The sequence below is a fragment of the Mustela lutreola genome, chromosome 11 (genome assembly GCF_030435805.1).
Source record: "Mustela lutreola isolate mMusLut2 chromosome 11, mMusLut2.pri, whole genome shotgun sequence".
In the NCBI taxonomy this organism is placed as follows: Eukaryota; Metazoa; Chordata; class Mammalia; order Carnivora; family Mustelidae; genus Mustela; species Mustela lutreola.
Genome location: NC_081300.1, coordinates 60,171,433 through 60,191,679, shown reverse-complemented (window position 1 = coordinate 60,191,679; position 20,247 = coordinate 60,171,433). Strand labels below are relative to the sequence as shown.

Here is a 20,247-nt window from a genome sequence, read left to right as displayed (position 1 = left end):
AGGCTGACTCTGCGCGTGGCATCGACCACTGGTCCCTGAGCCCAGGAAGTGACAGAACATGTTCTGGAAGTCCAACCACCCAGCCTCCAGTCCTAAACCACGTGCTCGCCAGCCCCATGACCCTGGGCATGTCAACTGCTTCTCTGTGCTTGTGTTTCCTCCGGTGTGAAAGGACAGAGGGAAAGGGTGCCCGCCACAGAGCCCTGCTGGAAATACCCTGCCCGGGCAGCCCTTGCCCTGAAGAGCCGTGTCTGAGCATCACTTACTATTTTCATAGCTATCAATTCAATTTACCAACTTCACCAAAAAACAACACCCCCCAACAACAAAAAAACCCAAACCAAACCAAAAAATCCACAAAAAAAAACCCCAAAAAACAAAACAAAAAACAAAAAACCAACAACTCTAAAACAAAACTCCGATGAAAACCGAGAGGTAAAAAAAATGTTGGTGATATTTCACGATTTGTGAATACATTTTACAATCCCAATTTGGTTTTTTCTTTATATTTTTTATCGAAGCTATAGAATTTACTCCAGGTGAACACATTCTCTGCAGAATATTTTTAGCTCTTCCCACGCAAGCCCAACCCTTGAAAAGCTTCCGCAGAGAGATAGAGTCCCCTGCAAATGCGACAGTCTGAGCCTGTGCCCTGAGCCAGACTTGCTCTGGGGCCACTCCCAGAAGTGCCGGCTAACGTGGACAGTGCGAGCCTCCCACGTCGGTGGCTGCTCCCTTCTCCCTGCTCCCGAGCGCCTTGCTGGGCTCAGGAATTCAGCAAGGATCCTGAGCACTACACTGTCTTCTGGGGAGGGGGTGTCCCCCTCCCCATGAGCAGAGGTACTCTGCATGTTTCTGGCACACACATGTCTGATAGCAAAATCCCTTAAGGAAAGTTTCCAAAGCTCTAGCACGTGGCACCACCCACAAAGGCAGTGTAAGTACATTTTAAAATGCCATAAGGAAGGCAATTAGGTAGTAGCTAACATTTACTGGATAGTTCCAGGGTGCTAGGAACAGTGCCAAGCACCGAGATGCGTTAGTGCATTTAATTTCCATCACAAGGTAAGCATTATTATTATTATTATTATTGGTATTATCATCCCCGTTTTATAGATGAAAAAACTGAGCACAGAGATGTCATTCAGCTCACCCAATGTTATAGAGTAGATGGCAGAAATAAGACAAGAAGCTCCATAATGTTAAGGAACCTTTCCTCTAGTCACCAAAATGACTCAGATACAACTGTCTTAATACAACTATATATGTAAAGCTATTATTATTAAATTTCTGGCACTATTTTGCTTCCTTTCTTTTCAAATGAGGGTCTGAAGAAAGGATACCAAACTGACTAAGGGAACTAGTTCAGAGACTAGTTACACAGAGCACCTTCCTGTTTCCCTCCCACCTCCAACATACCCCGAGACTCTCCCAGGGTAACCACACACCAAATCCTTTATGCAGATGGCTTGACGTTCTCGTTATGACTGGAAACACGCAAATCTGTTATGTCCTTGGCCACCAAGAATGTGTAACTTCGACCCAACAAGCACTGATGCAGCTCAGATTAAATGGATCAGGGCACGGGACATGGGACATTGGGCATGAAGACAAGGGGACCCCGAGGATCTAACGAACAGGAGGATTTGCCACCTCTCACCTCCCAGCCGGGGAAGGCTTCCACAGGAGATGGCTCCTTGGAAGGCTTCTGACCAAACATATGAGGAGACTGAGGATGTGAGAAGAAATACCTCAGAGGAGAGAGGATGATGAGAAGGGGGGACCCTCATAGATGGTACTTGACCAGCGTGAAGCAGAAAGGCAGAGGAGAGGGAGACTTCTGGAACAAGAAGGGAAGAGCTTTGCCCTGCTGCAGCCTGGCCAGTGGAGGCACTGAAGACTGCTGGTTGGAACCCAACTGTAAGGTTAAGCCACATGAAACTGCCAACTGTAGGTCAAAAAGGGCGATAGATGGACAATTTTCTCTTTTTGTAATCTGTACATTTGTACCTTTGAATCCCCTTCCCCAATTTTGCCCCTCCCCCTAGCTCCCTCCTCTCTCCTCAGGCAACCACAAGATTGTTCTTTATTATGTAGGACTCTGTTGCTGTTTTGTTTCAGAAATTCTACATGTAAGTGAAATTACATGGTATTTATCTTTCTCTATCTGATTTATTTCAATTAGCATGGAGCCCTCTAGGTCCCTCTATGTTTGTCACAAATGGCAAGCTCTCATTCTTCTTCAGGGCTGAGTAATATTCCATTGTAGATCCATTACCTATGGACGGATGGTTAAGTTGCTCCCCTGCCTATACTACTGTAAATAATGCTGCAATAAACGTAGTGATGTACATGTTTTTTTTTTTTTTTTTTTGAATTAGTGTTTTTGTTTTCTTTGGATAAATACCCAGAAGTGGCATTGCTACATCAACATGGTAGCTCTACTTTTAAGTCTTTGAGGAATCTCCACACTGTTTTCCACAGTGGCCACACCAATCTGCATTTCTACCAACAGTGTATGAGAGCTCCCTTTAATCCACATCCTCGCCAACAATTGTTAGTTCTTATCTTTTTGATAAGAACCATCCTGACAGGTGTGAGGTGAGATGTCTTTGGGGGTTTGATTTGTATTTCCCTGATGATGAGTGGTGTTTAACATCTTTTCCTGTATCTTTGGCCACCTATATGTTTTTGGAGAAATGTCTATTCAAATCATTTTTCTATTTTTTAATTAAATTCTTTCTGGGTTGAGTTATATGAATTCTTTATACATTTTGGGACATTAACCCCTTACTGGTTGTATCAGCTGCAAATTTCTTCTTCCCTAAGGTCAGTTGCCTTTGCTAAGTAAAACTTTTTGCTAAGTTAAACCTTTTTAGTTTTCTAAGTAAAACCTTTTTATTTTGAGGTAGTCCCACTGCCGATTTCTTATTATTCATTTATTTATTTATTTATTTTTTTTTAAAGATTTTTTTATTTATTTGACAGACAGAGAGCACAAGCAGGCAGAGAGGCAGGGAGAGAGAGAGAGGAGCAAGCAGGCTCCCTGATGATCAGAGAGCCCGATGCGGGGCTCGATCCCAGGACCCTGAGATCACGACCCGAGCCGAAGGCAGAGGCTTTAACCCACTGAGCCACCCAGGCGCCCCTTATTATTCATTTAGTAGAGAATAAAAGTCTGCTATACAAACTTAATGAAAACGACAAGAAGGGAGCTGAATGAGATGAAAATGAAAACAATGAGAAGAGAACTGAACGAGGATTAGGAGACTCTGTGTTCTAGTTCTGACTTGACCCTTGAGTCAACACATCTGGATGACTCCAGATAAGTCTCTTAAAGTTCTGCTGTCACATCCTGCTCATCTATAAAGTAAGTCCACACTTAAGTCTAAACTGGACACACTTAATTCCACTTCCAAGTGAAGTGTTATGAATCAAGGAGAAGCCATCAAAGAGAAAAGGGAGGAGGTATGGTCAAATGAGGGGAAGAAGTCAACTGCATATGAGCCATGACGAACTGGGGTAAGAGTAATACAGAAGCCAGAGCAAGGACTTGAAGTAGAACCTTGTGAAGACTGAGTCTCCCAAATTTCTAGGTCACAAAAACCACCAGAGAAGCATAAGTAGTCATTTGGCTTAAAGACAAAGCAGTTGCAATTTTATCCTCAGTGAAATTGACTTGGACCATTTAAAGCAATCCTTCTACCGAAGCTCAAACATTTTCTAAATTTTTTTTTTTTGTAATTCTTTTCTATGATCTGTAGAACTATAGATTTTATTTATTTCTACCACAGCATTCATACTATAACATTTTATGCTAGAGAAAGTATAAAAGTCTCCAGCTGAATTACATAACAATTCACTTCAAGACAGCCATGACTCTAAGAATGTCTCACCATGATACTTCTGCAGGGCTAGACTCTCTTTCTAAATTCTAGTTGTGAGAAGGACTCCACGGATGTGTCACACTTTGTACATGGCACTACTTTGGTAACAGTGCCCTCCATCTCCGGTCTACCTGCCAAACTCATTCATTCTTCAAAGTCTGGTCCAAGCATCACTTGCCCAGGACAGAGCCACCAACTGCTCCCTCACAGGCGAATCCCACTTTCTTCTGCATGGACAACACATCTCAACGTGTCCTGGTTGTTTATTCAAACCCTGTGCACCCTGTCACTCCTTCTGGGTATATAAAAATTCACCTCGGTATTTCCAAGCTCCTGACTCCTTCATCATTCTTGAAGAACTGAATGGAATTGAATGCTATGCAGATAAAACTCATAATGGTTAATTTGTAAGATAATATCTTCTAGTAAATTAGAGAAATTCACGTGATGATATGACATACTAATTAATAGTAACTTTGTAACAGTAAAAATAGGAAACATTGATGATAATCTTTATTGACTTAATTCATTCAAGTCGATGCAGATGCCAGTTGAGTCATTTTCGTTTCTCGGGTAAGCAATTACATAGTTTAATAAAAACAAATACAAATATAATGGTTTAAGAATTATTTTTAAAAAAACTAAAGAAATGTAAGACCTAGTACTTTGAAATGAGAGGTCATCATTTAAAATGCAAAGCAATAGGACACTTAGATAATGTCAAAATTTAGGATACTGGGTAAGAAGAGGAAGCTTGAGAAAGAGGGGTTAGGCTTCCCCCAGTAATTTCTCAAATCAATCATGTTCTCACCAAAGGTATTCTTTAGAGTAATAAACACACTGTTGGGGATAAAAATAAATGAAACCCGATAACAACTCCATAAAACTGCTAATATTTTTGATAAAAATGAAAACGCAAGGAACAATTCTTGTTTTTCTACAAATACTCATTTGACTGAGATTGCATAGATAGTTCTAGAACCCAATAGAGAATCAGGGGATGGTAAAAGTCATTTTTGAAACCAAACATCACTCTCTTATCTGGTGGATGGATGGAAGCAGGGGAAGAAAAATAAAGAGAAAAATGCCTGTTTTCCTTTTCCAGAGATAACCGTAAAAGCAGTTTTTGCTGTGTAACATCTTTCATTCCTTTTAGGTATTTTTGAAGTACAATCATTGAACTAAGTGTAATATGTTTAAAACACTGTTCATAACTTACATAATACTTTGTGTGGGATTCAGCCTGTGTGTGTATGTGTGTGTGTGTGTGTGTGTGTGTGTGTGTGTTTTAGATGTGTATGTGGATAAATACGTAGGATAAACAAGATTTCAGTAAGGTTCATTTCACCTCAGTCTGGGATGAACAAGTTCCAATGGAAATGAGTGAACCAACCAGCATATTTATTTATCTTTTCTTTTCCTGTATTTACGTGCTTTATAGAATGAAGAAAAGACAATGAGTCTGAACACAGTTTTTACTACTGACACGTCTTTAAAGACTCAGTAACTATGTGCTTGTGTCATAAGGTGACTGCCACAACTGTGACTTCACTACTTAAGCTAAAGGATGACAGTCTCTGTTTTTCCAAACACCATGGAACAGAGCTGATAGACCAGGGGTGCACCCTGGGTTCAGCCAAGTTCACAGTTCCCGAGTCCTGAAGGACAGGGAAGTGGCTACTCTGGCAAACGTATCTTGATTTTGGGATGGGGATGTGCTTCCTGACCAGATGAGTGTGCGTGTGAGTCTATGGATTGCCACGATCCCCTCCCGTCAGTGCTCTCTTGTTCAGTACCCCAGCAGCCATGTTCCAAATACACAGTGTGTCATGTTTTTTTAAATATAATGAATAAAAAGTGTTCTAGCTGGGGTGGCAGCCTGCCTCCCAACTCCCTAACCCTTCATTTCCTTTCAACACTCAGCTTGACTTGAGCTAAGCTGGTTTTTTCCCACCACTGTCCTTGGCTCTTCTGGCTTTGCTCTCCCGGCAGACCCACCACATCAGTGTGACCTTGAAGCCTTTGGTCTGAGCCCTGTCATCCTGAGTGGCTACATAGCCTCTAGTCTATCCCACGTGAGGTAGCATGACATCACACGACACTGGGTTGTTCATTCATTCTACATTCATTCTACAACACATACTGGAGATTTTGCTGTATGTGCATTTTGTTTCTTCACTGGGTCCTCCGGTTCCTGAAGCTAGAAGTCTTGGTATAACTTTGTGCAACTCACAGTCCTAAGTACAGTGTTAAGCACTTGGCAGTTACCTTTTAGGGACTTTTTTGGGACACATTTTTTGAGCACAACTTGGTGGCAAATGTCATAGCAAGCCAGGAGGAAATGGATTCAATGCCCAATAAAGGTATGTTCAGTGGCCAAACACAACAGGACCATGACCCGAACTTTAAATAAAAAGGATAGGTAAAGGGTGCCTGGGTGGCTCAGTGGGTTGGGCCGCTGCCTTTGGCTCGGGTCATGATCTCAGGGTCCTGGGATCGAGTCCCGCATCGGGCTCTCTGCTCAGCGGGGAGCCTGCTTCCCTCTCTCTCTCTCTGCCTGCTTCTCCATCTACTTGTGATTTCTCTCTGTCAAATAAATAAATAAAATCTTTAAAAAAAAAAAAAGGACCCGTAAACATTTGAAATCACGACACAAAATCTGCTTTTGGAGTGAGTTTGTCTTGTTAATTGGAGGAATTTAAATGGAGCAAATAAGGCCTTTCTTTAGTTATTTTAACCACTAGGCATTAATTGAGGATATACTAAGAGTTTGAAATGGACCTTGGGCAAGTCAATATTTAGATAAGGACAGACAGACAGCATCCAGACTGTTCTGGGAATCTTGGTTGTTCGGGTAGAGTAAGAAGAAAACATCTGGCGGGTTTTGCAGGTGGTAAAGCAAGAATGGGGGAGGGGCAGGCGGGGCAATGTACGACATGCAGATGGACATAAGCACATCACATGGGAGGAGACAAGGGATTTTTCCTTGTGCAGAGATTTCAAGGGCTGGGAAGCATGGGAGGGACCAAATGCCCTAAAGCCAAGAAGGAACACTACAGGATGGGTAAGGAATGAATGGGAAACTCATGTGGGAAAGGCATGCGGTCCGACCCTATGTGGCCAGAGAAATAGCCCCCAAGGGCCCCCAGCTGCTCTGACAGGTTATTAGCCATGCAGACTCTGAAGGTCAAATGCCCTCCAGGTGTTCTGCTGGGGTTAATTGTATACTGTAAGGTTCCCCTCAGAGGCATGAAGACTGTGGCTTCTTTAGAAGGTGGATATTTAATGGATGCCTAACACAATCTTTCTATATTTTCATAATCAAGTACTCTGGCATTTTGCCTGAGCAGTAAGACAGTTACCTTACAATTTAAAAGTTAAGTCTTTCATGTTAAATTTTATTTCAAAAACATTTACTTGGCGATTCAGGCTAGATCTTTTCTCCATACCAATAAGATGGACTCCAATTGTGTTTTATAACTGACTACTCCCTGTGAGATAAAAACACGTTGAGATAAAAACACATTGCTCTCTGAGGGCCCTAAGTCAATTTTATGCCACATAGGTTGTCTCTGGGTGTGAAATTTGGTGTCTGAGGGCAAGAGTATGAGAGAGACTTTTCACTCATCTTTACATCTTTTGGATTTTGTGCCGTGTACAAATACTTCCTATTCAAAAAAACCACAAATACAACTTAAAAAATGAAACTGCTTTGTGTAGTGAAAATTTTATGCATAAAGTCGATTTAATTTAATCCCAGTGCTATAATAAGGGCAGAATAAAAAAGAAATGTACAGGATTATTTTAAGAGGTGAGGAAAAAAACCCCACACATTCTGGATGATGTTCTCATGCAAAACGAAAAAAATTTAAAAGTCAGTGTTTTAGAGGAATCTTTTTCAGGAGTAAATTCAATATTCTGCTTCTTAAAACCTCAGTATACCTTTCTCACAAATCACATGTGTCAACTCATTCAAGGCTTCATGTCGAAAGAACAGCTTACTTGTCTGTACCTTCCACCATTTTCTGAGAGAGAGAACTGCAAAGTTCAAGACCTTTTCTCTCACAGTTACATAAAACGAGCAACGATAAGGACAACATGCTTTAACGCTAAGGTATTTTTAATGTCATATTCTTTTGAAAAGATCAAGTGTCCTTTGAAGTGAACTTCTGCTTTGGTAAGCCGAGAGACAAACTCTCAATATATCAAAATCTGAGGTGAGCCTTGACAACAAAAACCTCGTACTTTCAAAGGATTTTAAGTTTTGATGACTTCTTACTTAAGGAATTAAAAAAAATATGGTGTCTCACTTTGCGACCCTTAAAATGTATCAGGAATTCAAAACAAAACATGTTGCTTTACTTTGGGACCCTGAACATGTGTCTTTTGTCAGGAAAAACACTGTAGGGAAGACTTGCCTTGTGCCTCCAGCTTGGATTTCTTGGTGTGTCGGTCTAGGTCAGAGGTCGTTCCACACGCTTATATTATTAAGAACACGGAGTGATGTGCTTTTTAATTATGTGAAAGGCAGAGTGTCATGACCTACATTGTATTTGGTTTTCACTGCAGTATTTAGAAATAGCCAAAAAAGTTGCTCCCAGCTTACCCCTTCAATATGTATTGCACAAAAAATTTATTAGTCTGCTAAAATTAGAGAGTGTGACTGTTTTGATAAGAATAGGATATTTAGGGGCACCTGGGTAGCTCAGTGGGTTAAAGCCTCTGCCTTAGGTTCAGAAGCCCTGCATGGGGGCTCTCTGCTCAGCAGGGAGCCTGCTTCCCCGCCCCCTCTCTCTGCCTACTTGTGATCTCTGTCAAATAAATAAATAAAATCTTTTTTTTTTTTTTTAAAGATTTTTGCTTATTTATTTGACAGAGAGATCACAAGTAGGCAGAGAGGCAGGCAGAGAGAGAGGAGGAAGCAGGCTCCCCGCTGAGCAGAGAGCCCAATGTGGGACTCGATCCCAGGACCCTGAGATCACGACCCGAGCTGAAGGCAGAGGCCTAATCCACTGAGCCACCCAGGCGTCCTAATAAATAAAATCTTAAAAAAAACCCCAAAAAACAGGATATTTATACAATCCCCAAAAAGCATTCTTAGAACATACTTCGGAATTGCTGAGGGGGGAAAAGGGTAGCAGACCCCCACCTTCAGTAAGAGATTCATTGTTCATGTCTGTGATGCAGTAGGAAGGACACAAGATCACTCCTGTGCTTTTGCTGCCAAAGCCCTAATCGCCTCTGGTCAGGACACATCAGATGAGCCACAGTGAGGGCACTCCACAAAACTAAGGTCTGGTCAATGTCGTGCCAGAAAGGAGGGCCGAGGAACTGCTATATAAGAAGGAGGAATGGAAATTGAATTTGTACTTGATGCTGGATTGGATTATTGGCCAGAGTCATCACTATCATTATTACTACTATAACTTCACTGTATTATTATTGGGACAATTGGTCAAATCTGAACAACACTTATAGGTTCCAAAACAAGAGCGTATCAATGTTAAATCTCTTCATTTTGATAACCGTACTGTGGTTATAAACATGCGTGTCCTTGTTCATAGGAAATCCACAGCGCGGTATTTAAAGGGAAGGGACCACATGGTCTGCAGCCAACTCTGAAACGGTTGGTGAAAATGTGTGTTCATGTGGATACAACGGGGAAGCAAATATGGCCACTAGCTATTACTGAATCTGTCTGATGAATGTCTGCGAGTTCTCGGTACTACTTTACATTTTGGGAGTAAGTTTAAAATTGTCTCAAAATAAAAAAGTTATTATTTGTTAGGAAAACCCTTATGACAATGTTTCAAAGAACAAAAAATGGAAATTTAGAAAAACATTTCCACTGAAGCTCTAGTGTAGCTGATGGATCCAATGGGAATATTTTATTAAATTAACAGCAATTTCTTTCATTAGTATTCCAGATGTGCAAAAGGTACGCCTTTTGACATAAGCAATAAGGCTCGGAAGCAGGTTTCTGACCGAGGAGATGTCCTTTGCCCAGACAGATGAACACTCAGAGCGCCATGCCAAGAGCAGACATGCCATAGTGGCCTCTTCCTGAGTTCAGGAGTGGTCTTTCCAAAGAGAACCTGCCTTTTGTCCATCCCTGACTAGAATCACTGGATGATTCTCCATAGCCCTGAGGAGGAGGCCCAAATCCTCCGGCCTTGGTTCAGCATGAAGCTGGTCAGGTGGGGTCCCCCACATACTTCCAGTAGCTCCCCACAAATACCTCTATTGTAGCATTATACAATACCATCAACCTTGTTTATAAGGCTGTATTCCCTCTAGATGAGCTCTTTGAGGATCTTAGTATCCACAGACACTTAAGTTCACTGACTAAATACTGAAGAAGAAAGAGGAGCTGAGGTAACCTCTTGTTCATCTCACTCCTCCCCCTCTGCAGCACCTTCACACTTAGTTTTGTCAGAAAAAGTCTTGGGGATCATTAATGTTATCCCACTGAAGACTGCTGTTCGGACTACTCTGTTACAAGAGGTTCTCACTGGAAGCCATGTTCCATCTTTGCCAACTACCACAGCGCTCCATGCACAGCAGGAAATCAAACTTCTTGCCTCCCTGGCAAGTTCTTTCTCTCTGTTGCTGCTGTTTCCTCAGCGGGAACGCTCAGATTAGGTGGTCTCTAAGACCTCACCAACAGTTTATTTTCAACAGTGCTGTTTTTAAAATATGACTTTGACAATGCCCTATAGAATCAGTATGGTGGCCTTGCTCTAAGACACAGGCACTCACCACTTTCAGCAAACTTCAGAAAAGGAAAAAAAAAAAACCCAGTTGTGCAAATTAAAAAAAGAATGGTTGTTGTTTATTAAAAACAAACAAACAAACAAACTAGAGAACATACCTAGGGCATTTAAAATATTTTATTTAGAAAGTCAAATGCTGATAACCTTCCTGAGGAGACACCTATTCTTGACATTCGATGCATTTCAGTATTAACTCCCCTTGTGGGGGGAGGGGGTGTTTCAGGATACAGCTCATCTTCCTATTATTAGAAAGCCTATGAAGCCTATGTTGAGGTGAGTACTGGGTTATAAGAATAAGCCAGAAGTTTGCTGGAGCTTGTGGCAAAACTGGGCACAGACTGTAGCCCCAGGGAGAAAGGTGAAAAGTCTGACAGAGATCTGGCAAATCTAGGACAGTTCCAGGTGGCCTCAGAGAACCTGTCGCTAGGCAAGGCACAGAGCGGAAGGGGAGGACAAAGATGGGCAGAGCTGGTGGGAAAGGAGGAAGACTGCCAATGTTACTTCCAGAAAATCTGACTGGAAGTAAGTGAAGGAGGAGGAAGAAGGCTGAGATCCGGGGGGTTGGGGGAGGTGCAGCTTCAGGTGACAGAGGCCAGGTGGGACACTGCCTGGGAGACCTCCCACCCTGACGTCGGTGCCGTGAGGAGGCCTGCAGGCCAGTGTTCCTGAGCAGTCAGGGCCAGCCCATGGCTTTCTGGCTTTCTGGGGGTAATTACAGTCACCACTTCCCAGGTATGTTTTGAGGTGTTGGGGACATCAGCTCTTGGTATGGACCGAGGACATGGTTATAGGTGCTGGCTCAAGGCAGGGCTGCAGTGTGGGGCTGGCTGGTGGGGGAATAGCCAGAGGGTTCAGTTGTCTCCCCTCCTTGGACCCAGAGAGGAATGGACAGTGTGTAGACAGTTGGGAGTTGATCTGAGGCCACCAGGGCTTGGGACAATGGATGGTGATGAAGAGCGCCAGCCAGGCATGGCGGCACCCAGTCAATCCCAGAGCCCCTGCCCTTCCACACAGCAGTGATGCGGATCCTGAAGGTGCCCCTCCCACACGCCATCCCTGCTTCCAGCCTCCTAACAATGTCATGCAGTCGGTATTATGATCATCTACCCCCATTTCATGGTTGAGAAAAGGCAGACAGCAAGGAGGTGATTTGCTCAAGGTCACACAGTGGCAGGAAGGTCAGAATCTGAGCCTAGGTGATCTGGCTCCAGTATATTTCCTTGAGACAGGGACACTGTCCAGTCCGCAGACTCAGAGGTCCTGGGCAGGTGCCTCTGGAGCATTCCTGCCCCAGGCGGACGTTCTTTCTAGATCCTGCCTTGGCACTTGAAAGCACAGAGGCAGCCTGAGCCCCGTGAAGCTGGTTTCCCCTTGGGCTCTGGTTCAGGGCAGTCTCCTCCCCCTTTGGGTGGTTTATCGCGCCAGGGGCAGCTGAGATGGAAGAAGAGTGGGCTCAGAGCACAGCCCCAGGGCGCCCCTGTGCAGTCATCCTGGTTTACTCATGACGTCTGAAACGATCCAAGATGACTTTTCTCTTGGATGCCACATAGACGAATCTCTAAGAGTTCACTCCCCACAGGAGTAGTTCCCATAATTTACACTTTCTAGTTTCCTTTCTCTTTTAAAACGCAAGCTAAACCTCACTCCCTCGAAAGAGTGGATGCTTGGGAGGTGGATCTGAGTGTGTCATCTTGGGCGAAAGTGCTGGTTTACTCTATGGAGGGGAACCTTCCTTTCTGGGATGCAGTGCGACGTCCCAGGGGGCCAGGCCCCTGACTTGTTACACCTGCAGCTCCCTAGAGAAGTGGACAGAGGATTCTGTTACATTCTAAGGCACTCAGGGATGGTTTTCAGTGTGAGTGGTGCGAGTGGTGGGAGAAGAGGACAGGCAGACAGCCCAGAGAGAAGACGTTTGTTCCCCAGGAGCTAACACAAGTGGCTCGTTGTTTTCCAACAGTGCTGGGGAGTCCAGAGGGCTCTGATGAGGTTCAGGGACAAAGGCTGGGGATCCAGGTGGACCTGGCATCTTGGGCTCCGGAGGGAAAACCTGCTCCTGATGCAACTTGTGGGCTTCAAAGCCTTTCTGGATGGTGGTGGTGGGAAGGTGGTGGGGGGCAGGATGAGGAGTTCAGTTGGTTAAAAAACACTGGATCACTTAACCTTGATGATGTGATGTTCTAGAATTCTGCGTGCCTTCCCCAGAGGACACAGGACAAGCACACAGGCGGGAGCCACTAAGGGCACCTCAGCATTGGACGGGTCGGTTCCCAGCCCTTCTGTGGGCGTCCGCACCCCTCTGAGAGCCTCTCTGGGAAGCCTGGCTCCCACCGCCGTTCTCGCCGAGTGGCATGCCACCCGCTTCGGGCTGTGTCTTTAGAGAGTGACGGATCTAAGACCCAGAGGGGGCAGCCAGACTCCCTGGGCCTTGCCCCTGTGCCTGCCGGGTGCCAACCTATTCCTTAACCAACCCTCCCACCCGTCCTTTTCCCCGGGAGGAGGGGACAGTGTCCTTTCTCCCCTCTCTGGGTTGATGCTGACACACAGTTCTGATAAAACGTCAACGTAGGAAATGCCAGGCGGTAATGACAGATCCCTGATCAACAGGTCAGACTGCTGTCACATTTCTCACAGAGTCTTCTTTTTCATCTTCCCCTTTAAAAAAACCTAGCAAGGGGCGCCCAACGGGCTCAGTCAGTTATGCATCTGCCTTTGGCTCAGGTCACGATCCCAGAAGCGGGAAGCCTGCTTCTCCCTCTCCCACTCCCCTGGCTTGTATTCCCTCTCTCATTGTATCTCCCTCTGTCAAATCAATAAAATCTTTTTTTTTTTTTTTTTTAAAGATTTTATTTATTTATTCGACAGAGAGAGATCACAAGTAGGCAGAGAGGCAGGCAGAGAGAGAGAGGAGGAAGCAGGCTCTCTGCTCAGCAGGGAGCCTGATGCGGGACTCGATCCCAGGACCCTGAGATCATGACCTGAGCCGAAGGCAGCAGCTTAACCCACTGAGCCACCCAGGCGCCCAATAAAATCTTTAAAAAAACTTTTAAAAACCTAGCACACTATAATTTTAAAAGAACCGATCAAATACCCACATTTTAAGAAGGAAAAAACCAAACAGACGAATTAATAATTCAATTTAAGTAATTGCTCTTGGTGTGGTGTCCTGCTACGAGTTTTTTTTGGGAGGTGGAGAGGATCTGTCATGATCATCACCTGAGACTATATTCTCTTTATGATTATTATTTTTTAATTGTGTTATGTTAGTCACCGTGAAACTGAGACTGTTTTCTATCTCCTCATGTGTAGATGCAAAGGCATGGTGCCCACTAGCAAAGGGGCTCCTGGATGGACCCCAGTCCACAGAAAGACAAGTGTTGGCTATATGAACGAGAAAAGAACTAACTAGGCACCTATCAGTGAATTACACCACCCCACACCAAGCTGCCCCATTATCTTACGTATGGATCGTTATAACGGACTCCCAGACCATTGTTCCACTGCAACCTGGCCTTCCTCGGCACCATTTTCCACCTACAGCCAGAGTGATCTTGATAAAACACAACCAGGTCATGTAATTGCCCTGCTCGGAGCTCTCTGAAGGTCCCCCCCGCCGATCAACACAGACCTGGCCTACGAGGCCAGTGAGGTCTGACCCTGAATGCTTTCTCTAAACCCCATCAATAGTTAGCCAACTGGGCACTCTTCACCATCTACATTGGCCTTTTCTGTGAAAGCTTAGGTTTCCTGTAATTCAACTGAAATTCAAATGGAGGGGTGGATGGGTGGCTCAGTCGGTTAAGCCTCTGCCTTCTGCTCAGGCCATGATCCCAGGGTTCTAGCATTGGGCGCCTTGGTGGGCTCCCTGCTCAGCAGGGAGTCTGCTTGCTTCTCCGTCTCCCTCTGCTCCTCCCCACCTTCCCCCACTCCATCTCTCAAATAAATAAATAAAATCTTTTTTTTTTTTTAAAGATTTTATTTATTTATTTGACAGACAGAGATCACAAGCAGGCAGAGAGGCTGTCTCTGTCGAGAGACAGAGAGCCCGATGCGGGGCTTGATCCCAGGACCCTGAGATCATGACCGGAGCCGAAGGCAGAAGCTTTAACCCACTGAGCCACCCAGGCACCCCAAATAAATAAAATCTTAAAAAAAAAGAAAGAAATTCAAACGGAAGGCAATATGAACAGCAACACAACAAAACAAAAAACAAAAAACAACAGCCCAAAGCCGAAAACCAAAAGGTTAACTTAAGTGTCACATTTTTAGAGAGAATCATTAAGATATCTCAAGATAAGGTTAGCCTTTATATTATAAGGGGCAGCCTCAAGTAATTTTAATACATATTATTTGAATTTTCCTTCTTAAAGAACTCTGAAATTAATTTTTATTATAAAATTATTTTATAGCTGCAAGAAAATGAACCTTTAAGGTGTTGGATTATGACACCAAAAGACTTTCTCAAGGATTCAGTCTCAAAAGTCCTAGGTTTAGTAAGTTTGCATTATATTTACTATTAAGATACTGGATTTAGCTCTATTTTTATGACTTTAACAATAATAGGCATTTTTTTAAATAAAAGTTAATTTTTCCCCCAAAGTATCAACTTCTTTGATAGATGCAATGTCACACATCCTGGATGACACCCTATAGCTCTAGCCAGCTGAATCACTACTTTAGTCCTACCCGGACACCTCCGTCCTGTCAACTCCTTTTACCCCTCTAAGCCATCCAGTTAAAGACACAGTTCAGTAAAGAAAGGGTGCCAGCTGCCGCAGACACCCAACCCCCTTTTCTAGCCAGTTTGCCACCTCCAACTCCTTCCTGTTAGAAATTCTAGAACTCTTGGTAGCTACCCTGGAATGCTTATCAGATGCAAAAATCACAGGAGAGGATGCACATAAAAGCTTTCAAAAGGGTCATTCTTTTTATTACTATTATTATATTAGTCACCATACGGTACATCATTAGGTTTTGCTGTCGTGTTCCATGATTCACTCTTTGCGTGTAACACCCAGTACTCCATGTAATATGCGCCCTCCTTAATACCCATCTCCAGGCTTATCCATGCCCCCCCCCACCTCCCCTCTGAAACCCTCGGTTTGGTTCTTGGAGTCCATGGTCTCTCATGGTTCCTCTCCCCCTCCATTTCCCGCGCCCACCTTCATTTTTCCCTTCCTTCTCCGAACGTCCTCCATGCTATTCCTTATGTTCCACAAAAAGGGTCATTCTTATCTACCATCCTGCTACAAAAGCTCCGAGACAAGGGTGCTCTGCTAAAGTGAGCGGAGTAGAGCTGAGCAGATGCACACTGGCCCAGACCTCAGTCAGAGCCGGGCAGGACCCATCTATTTTACACGCTGCTTTCTGCATCACCTTCCTTTCAAAGAGGGGATTGTAAGAATGCAAAATGTCTCAAGAGCACTGTGCTAGGCAAGGAACCCTTTAAAATTCTGTTACTGTTGGGAGTACACACACACACACACACACACACAGGCACACACACAAATATGCTCTTTTGGCACAACTGTAAGAAAAATGACTTTCTGAGAAATCTAACAAGTATATTTTCCTTTGGCGCATGCTTAATCAAATGACGAAATAACAATATTCTAAGAATACGTATGTAAACAAAACAAGAGAAAATTATTATTCATTTCACCCTTTCACATAAGCAATACTGCTATCCAAGGAATTAGGAAAACGGCCCAAAATATTGCAGATGCGAGGCAAACTATGTTTTCCCCCCATCATTGAATAAACGTTCAGAAGTGATCTATGTTCTTTATAGCATGCATTCTCTTCTCATTGGAGCCATAGGATACTCATCTTAAGAGTGAACTGAATTCTATTCTATTATCCCCACGGAAGCAGTCACCATAACTATTTCTCTCTGCTCATGTCACTTCTATTCTTTTGTTCTCTGGGAAACTGCCTCATTGTTAATTTAGAAATACACATAGAAAAAAGTACTACCCATATTTCTCAAAGATAGGCTATTTTCCTGATTACCTATATCACCAATACCTTCATAAAAGCATTTCTTACAACCCCTTTGTCTTTAACATTTTTAACAAATGTTAATATTTTGGCATGAAGGAAAGCATTTTTCTTAGGCAGAGAGCTCGATTTTGAAGAAAGCCAAAGATAAAATAATATTAACATGGATTTTCAAGCAATCTCATTGAAAATGGTTCCCTCTTCCACCATTTAAAATATTTCAAGAAGGATTTACTTACCTGGGAATATTCAAAGTCGGTGATAGGAGCTATACTCTTGATATAGTCTGATCGGAATTGGTTTTCTGGGTTGGCTAGCGGAACGGGAGGTATGATCGTACTCATTGCTGAAACAATTGTCTAAAATGGAATGAAGAAAAAAAATATGGATAAATATAATATTTAGGCTCCTTGTATGACAACTAAAGTATGTAATTCTTGTCTATACAGTTTTAGAGAGCAGAGTATTTAACTTTCTACTTTCCTTTCTATTAACCAAACATTAAAAAAAATCCTTACCACAATAGCATCTTTAACATTTTTCCGGATGTCCAGAATTTTCTGTTTCTTCTCTCTGTATTAAAAGAGAATTGTTATTAATTTAATTTATCTTTAGCACTGACCTGAATCCGTTGAGTGGGATTTTAAACTTCCAGCTGCAGCATGGGGCTAGACTGGTTTTCTTAGAGGTCAACATCAACCCCCAAAACAGCAGCTGCATAGTTTTTAACTGGGAAAGGAAACCATACTTCTTTCCTAATTTGTACACTAAGCAAACTTGAATGCATGCATTACAATGTAGTTTTAAGCAACTACACAGGTTACACAAAGCATGGCTAAGTTGTTATGAAAACTGGATATAAAAACTCTACAGCTACACTTGTAAATCTATTTTACTTGATTTGGCCATCTGTTGATTGTTACGTATTGAAATAGAGACAGACCAAGGATATAGAGAAGAGTGTATACTGACATTGGTTAAGAAATGCAGCACAGACCAACATCGCAAGAACATTTAATCGATCATATTTTGTTAAGCAAGTTATGTCATTTTTTTAATCTAGATGCTACCAAAAGAAAGATTTGCCTACATATACCAAATTCAACAACACGCTTCTCTCTCAATCCCCCTTCCCCCAAAAAGGTCTTATTCGATGATCAAATTAACTATTCAGAGAAAGCACGTTTGGAAATGCTGGAGAGAAGTGAAAAAGTTTGCATGCAGTTTGGAAGCAAAAGCGAAATGGATCATTCCTTACTCAGGATTAAATCCATTGACATGCAGGATCCTCATTTGTTTGACGATCGTGCTCTTCCCAGACTCACCAGCCCCTGCAAACAAACAAAAAGAATGCTGGGGTCCGTGGCCCAACGCCGTCGTCATCTCTCCTGCCCCCCCCCCCCCCGGAGGGCAATCGCCCTACCCCAGCGTAGGCATTTTCCAGTACACGACAGCTGGCGCCTGGAGGAGCGAGCGGGTCCCGGCGGCGGGCGGCGGTGAGCGCGGCCCCCGCCTGGCCCTGCCCGCCCGGCCCTCGCGCTCGCTGCGCTCCGGGCAGTGCGCTCCGCTAGGGCCGGGAGCCGCCGCGCGCCCTCCGGCCTTACCCAGTAGCAGCAGGCGGTGGGTCGCTTTATAAGCCAGACGCTCCTTCTGCAATTGTTTCTCGATCTTCTTGTTGGCCTCGCGTCGTTCTTTTTCATCGACGCCCTGGTCTTCCGCCGTCTTGCTGTTGCCCAGACACCCCATGCCTGCCCGCTTGGATGGACGTCAGGCAGACTTAGGTATTTGCACAAAAAGCAATAGAGAGTTGTAGATTGTGTGTGGATCCTGCGACGGCTTCTCTTCCTTGCCGCTGAAAGAGATGCTCTGGTCTCTCGGTGTTTGCCGATCGGAACGGGCGTTCCTTCTCCCTCCCTCTGCCCACCGCAAACTCGCAACTAAAAAGGATGCGGGGAAGACGCGCGGAGCCCAACAGATCCTTTTTTTTTTTTAAAGATACAGGTTTAGAATTCTCTGCTGGACAAATCGCACACAATGAAGGGAGACGGGGGCCGAGAGCACCGGGCTCTGTTGGAGCCAGCCAGGGTGGCGCTGCGCCCGCCGTCCGCACCGCGCGCCGCCCGCCGAGCTCAGCCCGGCTCAGCCCCGCCTCCGCCTGCGCTGCAGGGGAAGCGCCCCGCGAGGGAGCGAGAGGAGGTTCCGCCCCCGCCGGGTGCGGGCGGACAGCGGCGCAGGGACACGGAGCGCGCGGGTCCCGTCCCCTCCGGGCGACTGTGCGCACCTGCCGGTCCGCTCGCGCCCTACGCCGCCTCCGCCGTCGGACGCGCGCCCCCTCCCGGTTCCGAGCGACCCGGGGGCCTCCGCGCGGCAGGGAAGGGGAGCTGGCCTGCTCGCGGGGATCTCTCCGGGGGCACTAGCGCTACTGGGGCTGGAGGGGTCGGGAGCTGACGTCTACGAGCCGGGCCCGCGGGAGGCTCACCCGCGCCGGGTCCGCACCTCGGCCGCGTGCCTCTCTCGCACCCCGAGCCCGGGAGACTGGGTCTGGGCGTGCGCTCCCCGCCGTTGCCTCGGACGCCTCCCTGCTCCCAGGCAGGCGAGGACTCGCTCAGGATCATGCATATTCTATCAGGGAGGAGGATCGGTAAGAGGCTCACCAGTCACACCGCCTTTGTTCCGTTCATTTTCTAGACTATTCCAGCGCACCCACGCCGCCGCCTCCCTTAGCCTCTTGTCTTTCTCTCCAGCCCCCGTTTCTCCTTCGCAGTTCTCAGAGCCGCTCTACTCCTTTCCTAGGAGACACTGCGGCCTCGAACTTTGGCACTGTAGCCCCGGAACCAAAGAGCGTAGAGACCGGTCCGCGTTCTCATCCACGGTGCTGAGTGCGAGTTCCTCGATTACTGCTACCACCACCTTGCCTAGACGGTCAGTCCGCCGCAGCTTTGCACTCGCATGCTTGGACTTGAGGGAAGGATGACTTAGAAGTCCGGGACAGAGATCACCTCCTTTCCTGTGGCACTGTTGGGGCACAGTGATGGTCTCCAGGCTCTGGGGGGCCTCAAGGCCCTGCACACTGATTCTTCTATGTGGCCTTGTTCGTCTGTCTTCAAGTGCTCCAGTTTTCTCCCAACCCACATTTCTCTCACATTCAGCAAGGCCCGATCTTCTTTATAGAGAGCAAATGGCACCAGGCGGGGGGGGGGGGGGGGGGGGGGGCTTCCGACGCTCTGCTGCCCTCTTCCCTCTGTAGCCCGCACCCCGAGGGGGCACAGCCAGCCTCACTTGTCAGTGTGTCTCATTCAAACCCAACAGCACCTCCTTATGTCGCAGGCTCCTTGTTAGGGCCACCATGTACCCCTCCTACTCACAGCAGCCAAAGAGTTATAAAGGGAATCTGACTCAGGCCTGTCCTTCCTGACCTCCTGTTCACACCTCAGCCCTAGGATCCTGGCTTTGGCCCCCCCTCCCTACGCTCAAAATATTCTCTTTAGGGGCATTAGTGGCCTCCCAGGCACTAACCTTCATCTGAGAACTTGGGTCTTTGCTTTCTTTGACCTCTCCATGGAGCTGGCACTGACGGTCCTTTGAGACTG

The 20,247-nt window shown here is 45.4% G+C and overlaps 1 protein-coding gene across 3 annotated transcripts in view; it reads right to left on the bottom strand.

The window, feature by feature from the left end:
• Positions 1–20,247, bottom strand: part of GNAL (G protein subunit alpha L) — a 145,267-nt gene that overhangs the window by 86,000 nt on the left and 39,020 nt on the right. The window contains exons 1-5 of one of the 3 annotated variants that reach the window (XM_059138933.1): positions 19,137–19,241; positions 18,262–18,509; positions 17,916–17,988; positions 17,176–17,230; positions 16,897–17,016 (exon numbers count right to left, since the gene is read on the bottom strand). In XM_059138933.1, the coding sequence (XP_058994916.1) occupies positions 16,897–17,016; positions 17,176–17,230; positions 17,916–17,988; positions 18,262–18,403 (390 nt within the window). In that variant the 5' untranslated portion in view covers positions 18,404–18,509; positions 19,137–19,241. Of the gene's footprint in view, positions 1–16,896; positions 17,017–17,175; positions 17,231–17,915; positions 17,989–18,261; positions 18,643–19,136; positions 19,242–20,247 lie in introns of those variants that run through there. The other 2 variants (XM_059138932.1, XM_059138931.1) reach the window with 2 other exon arrangements.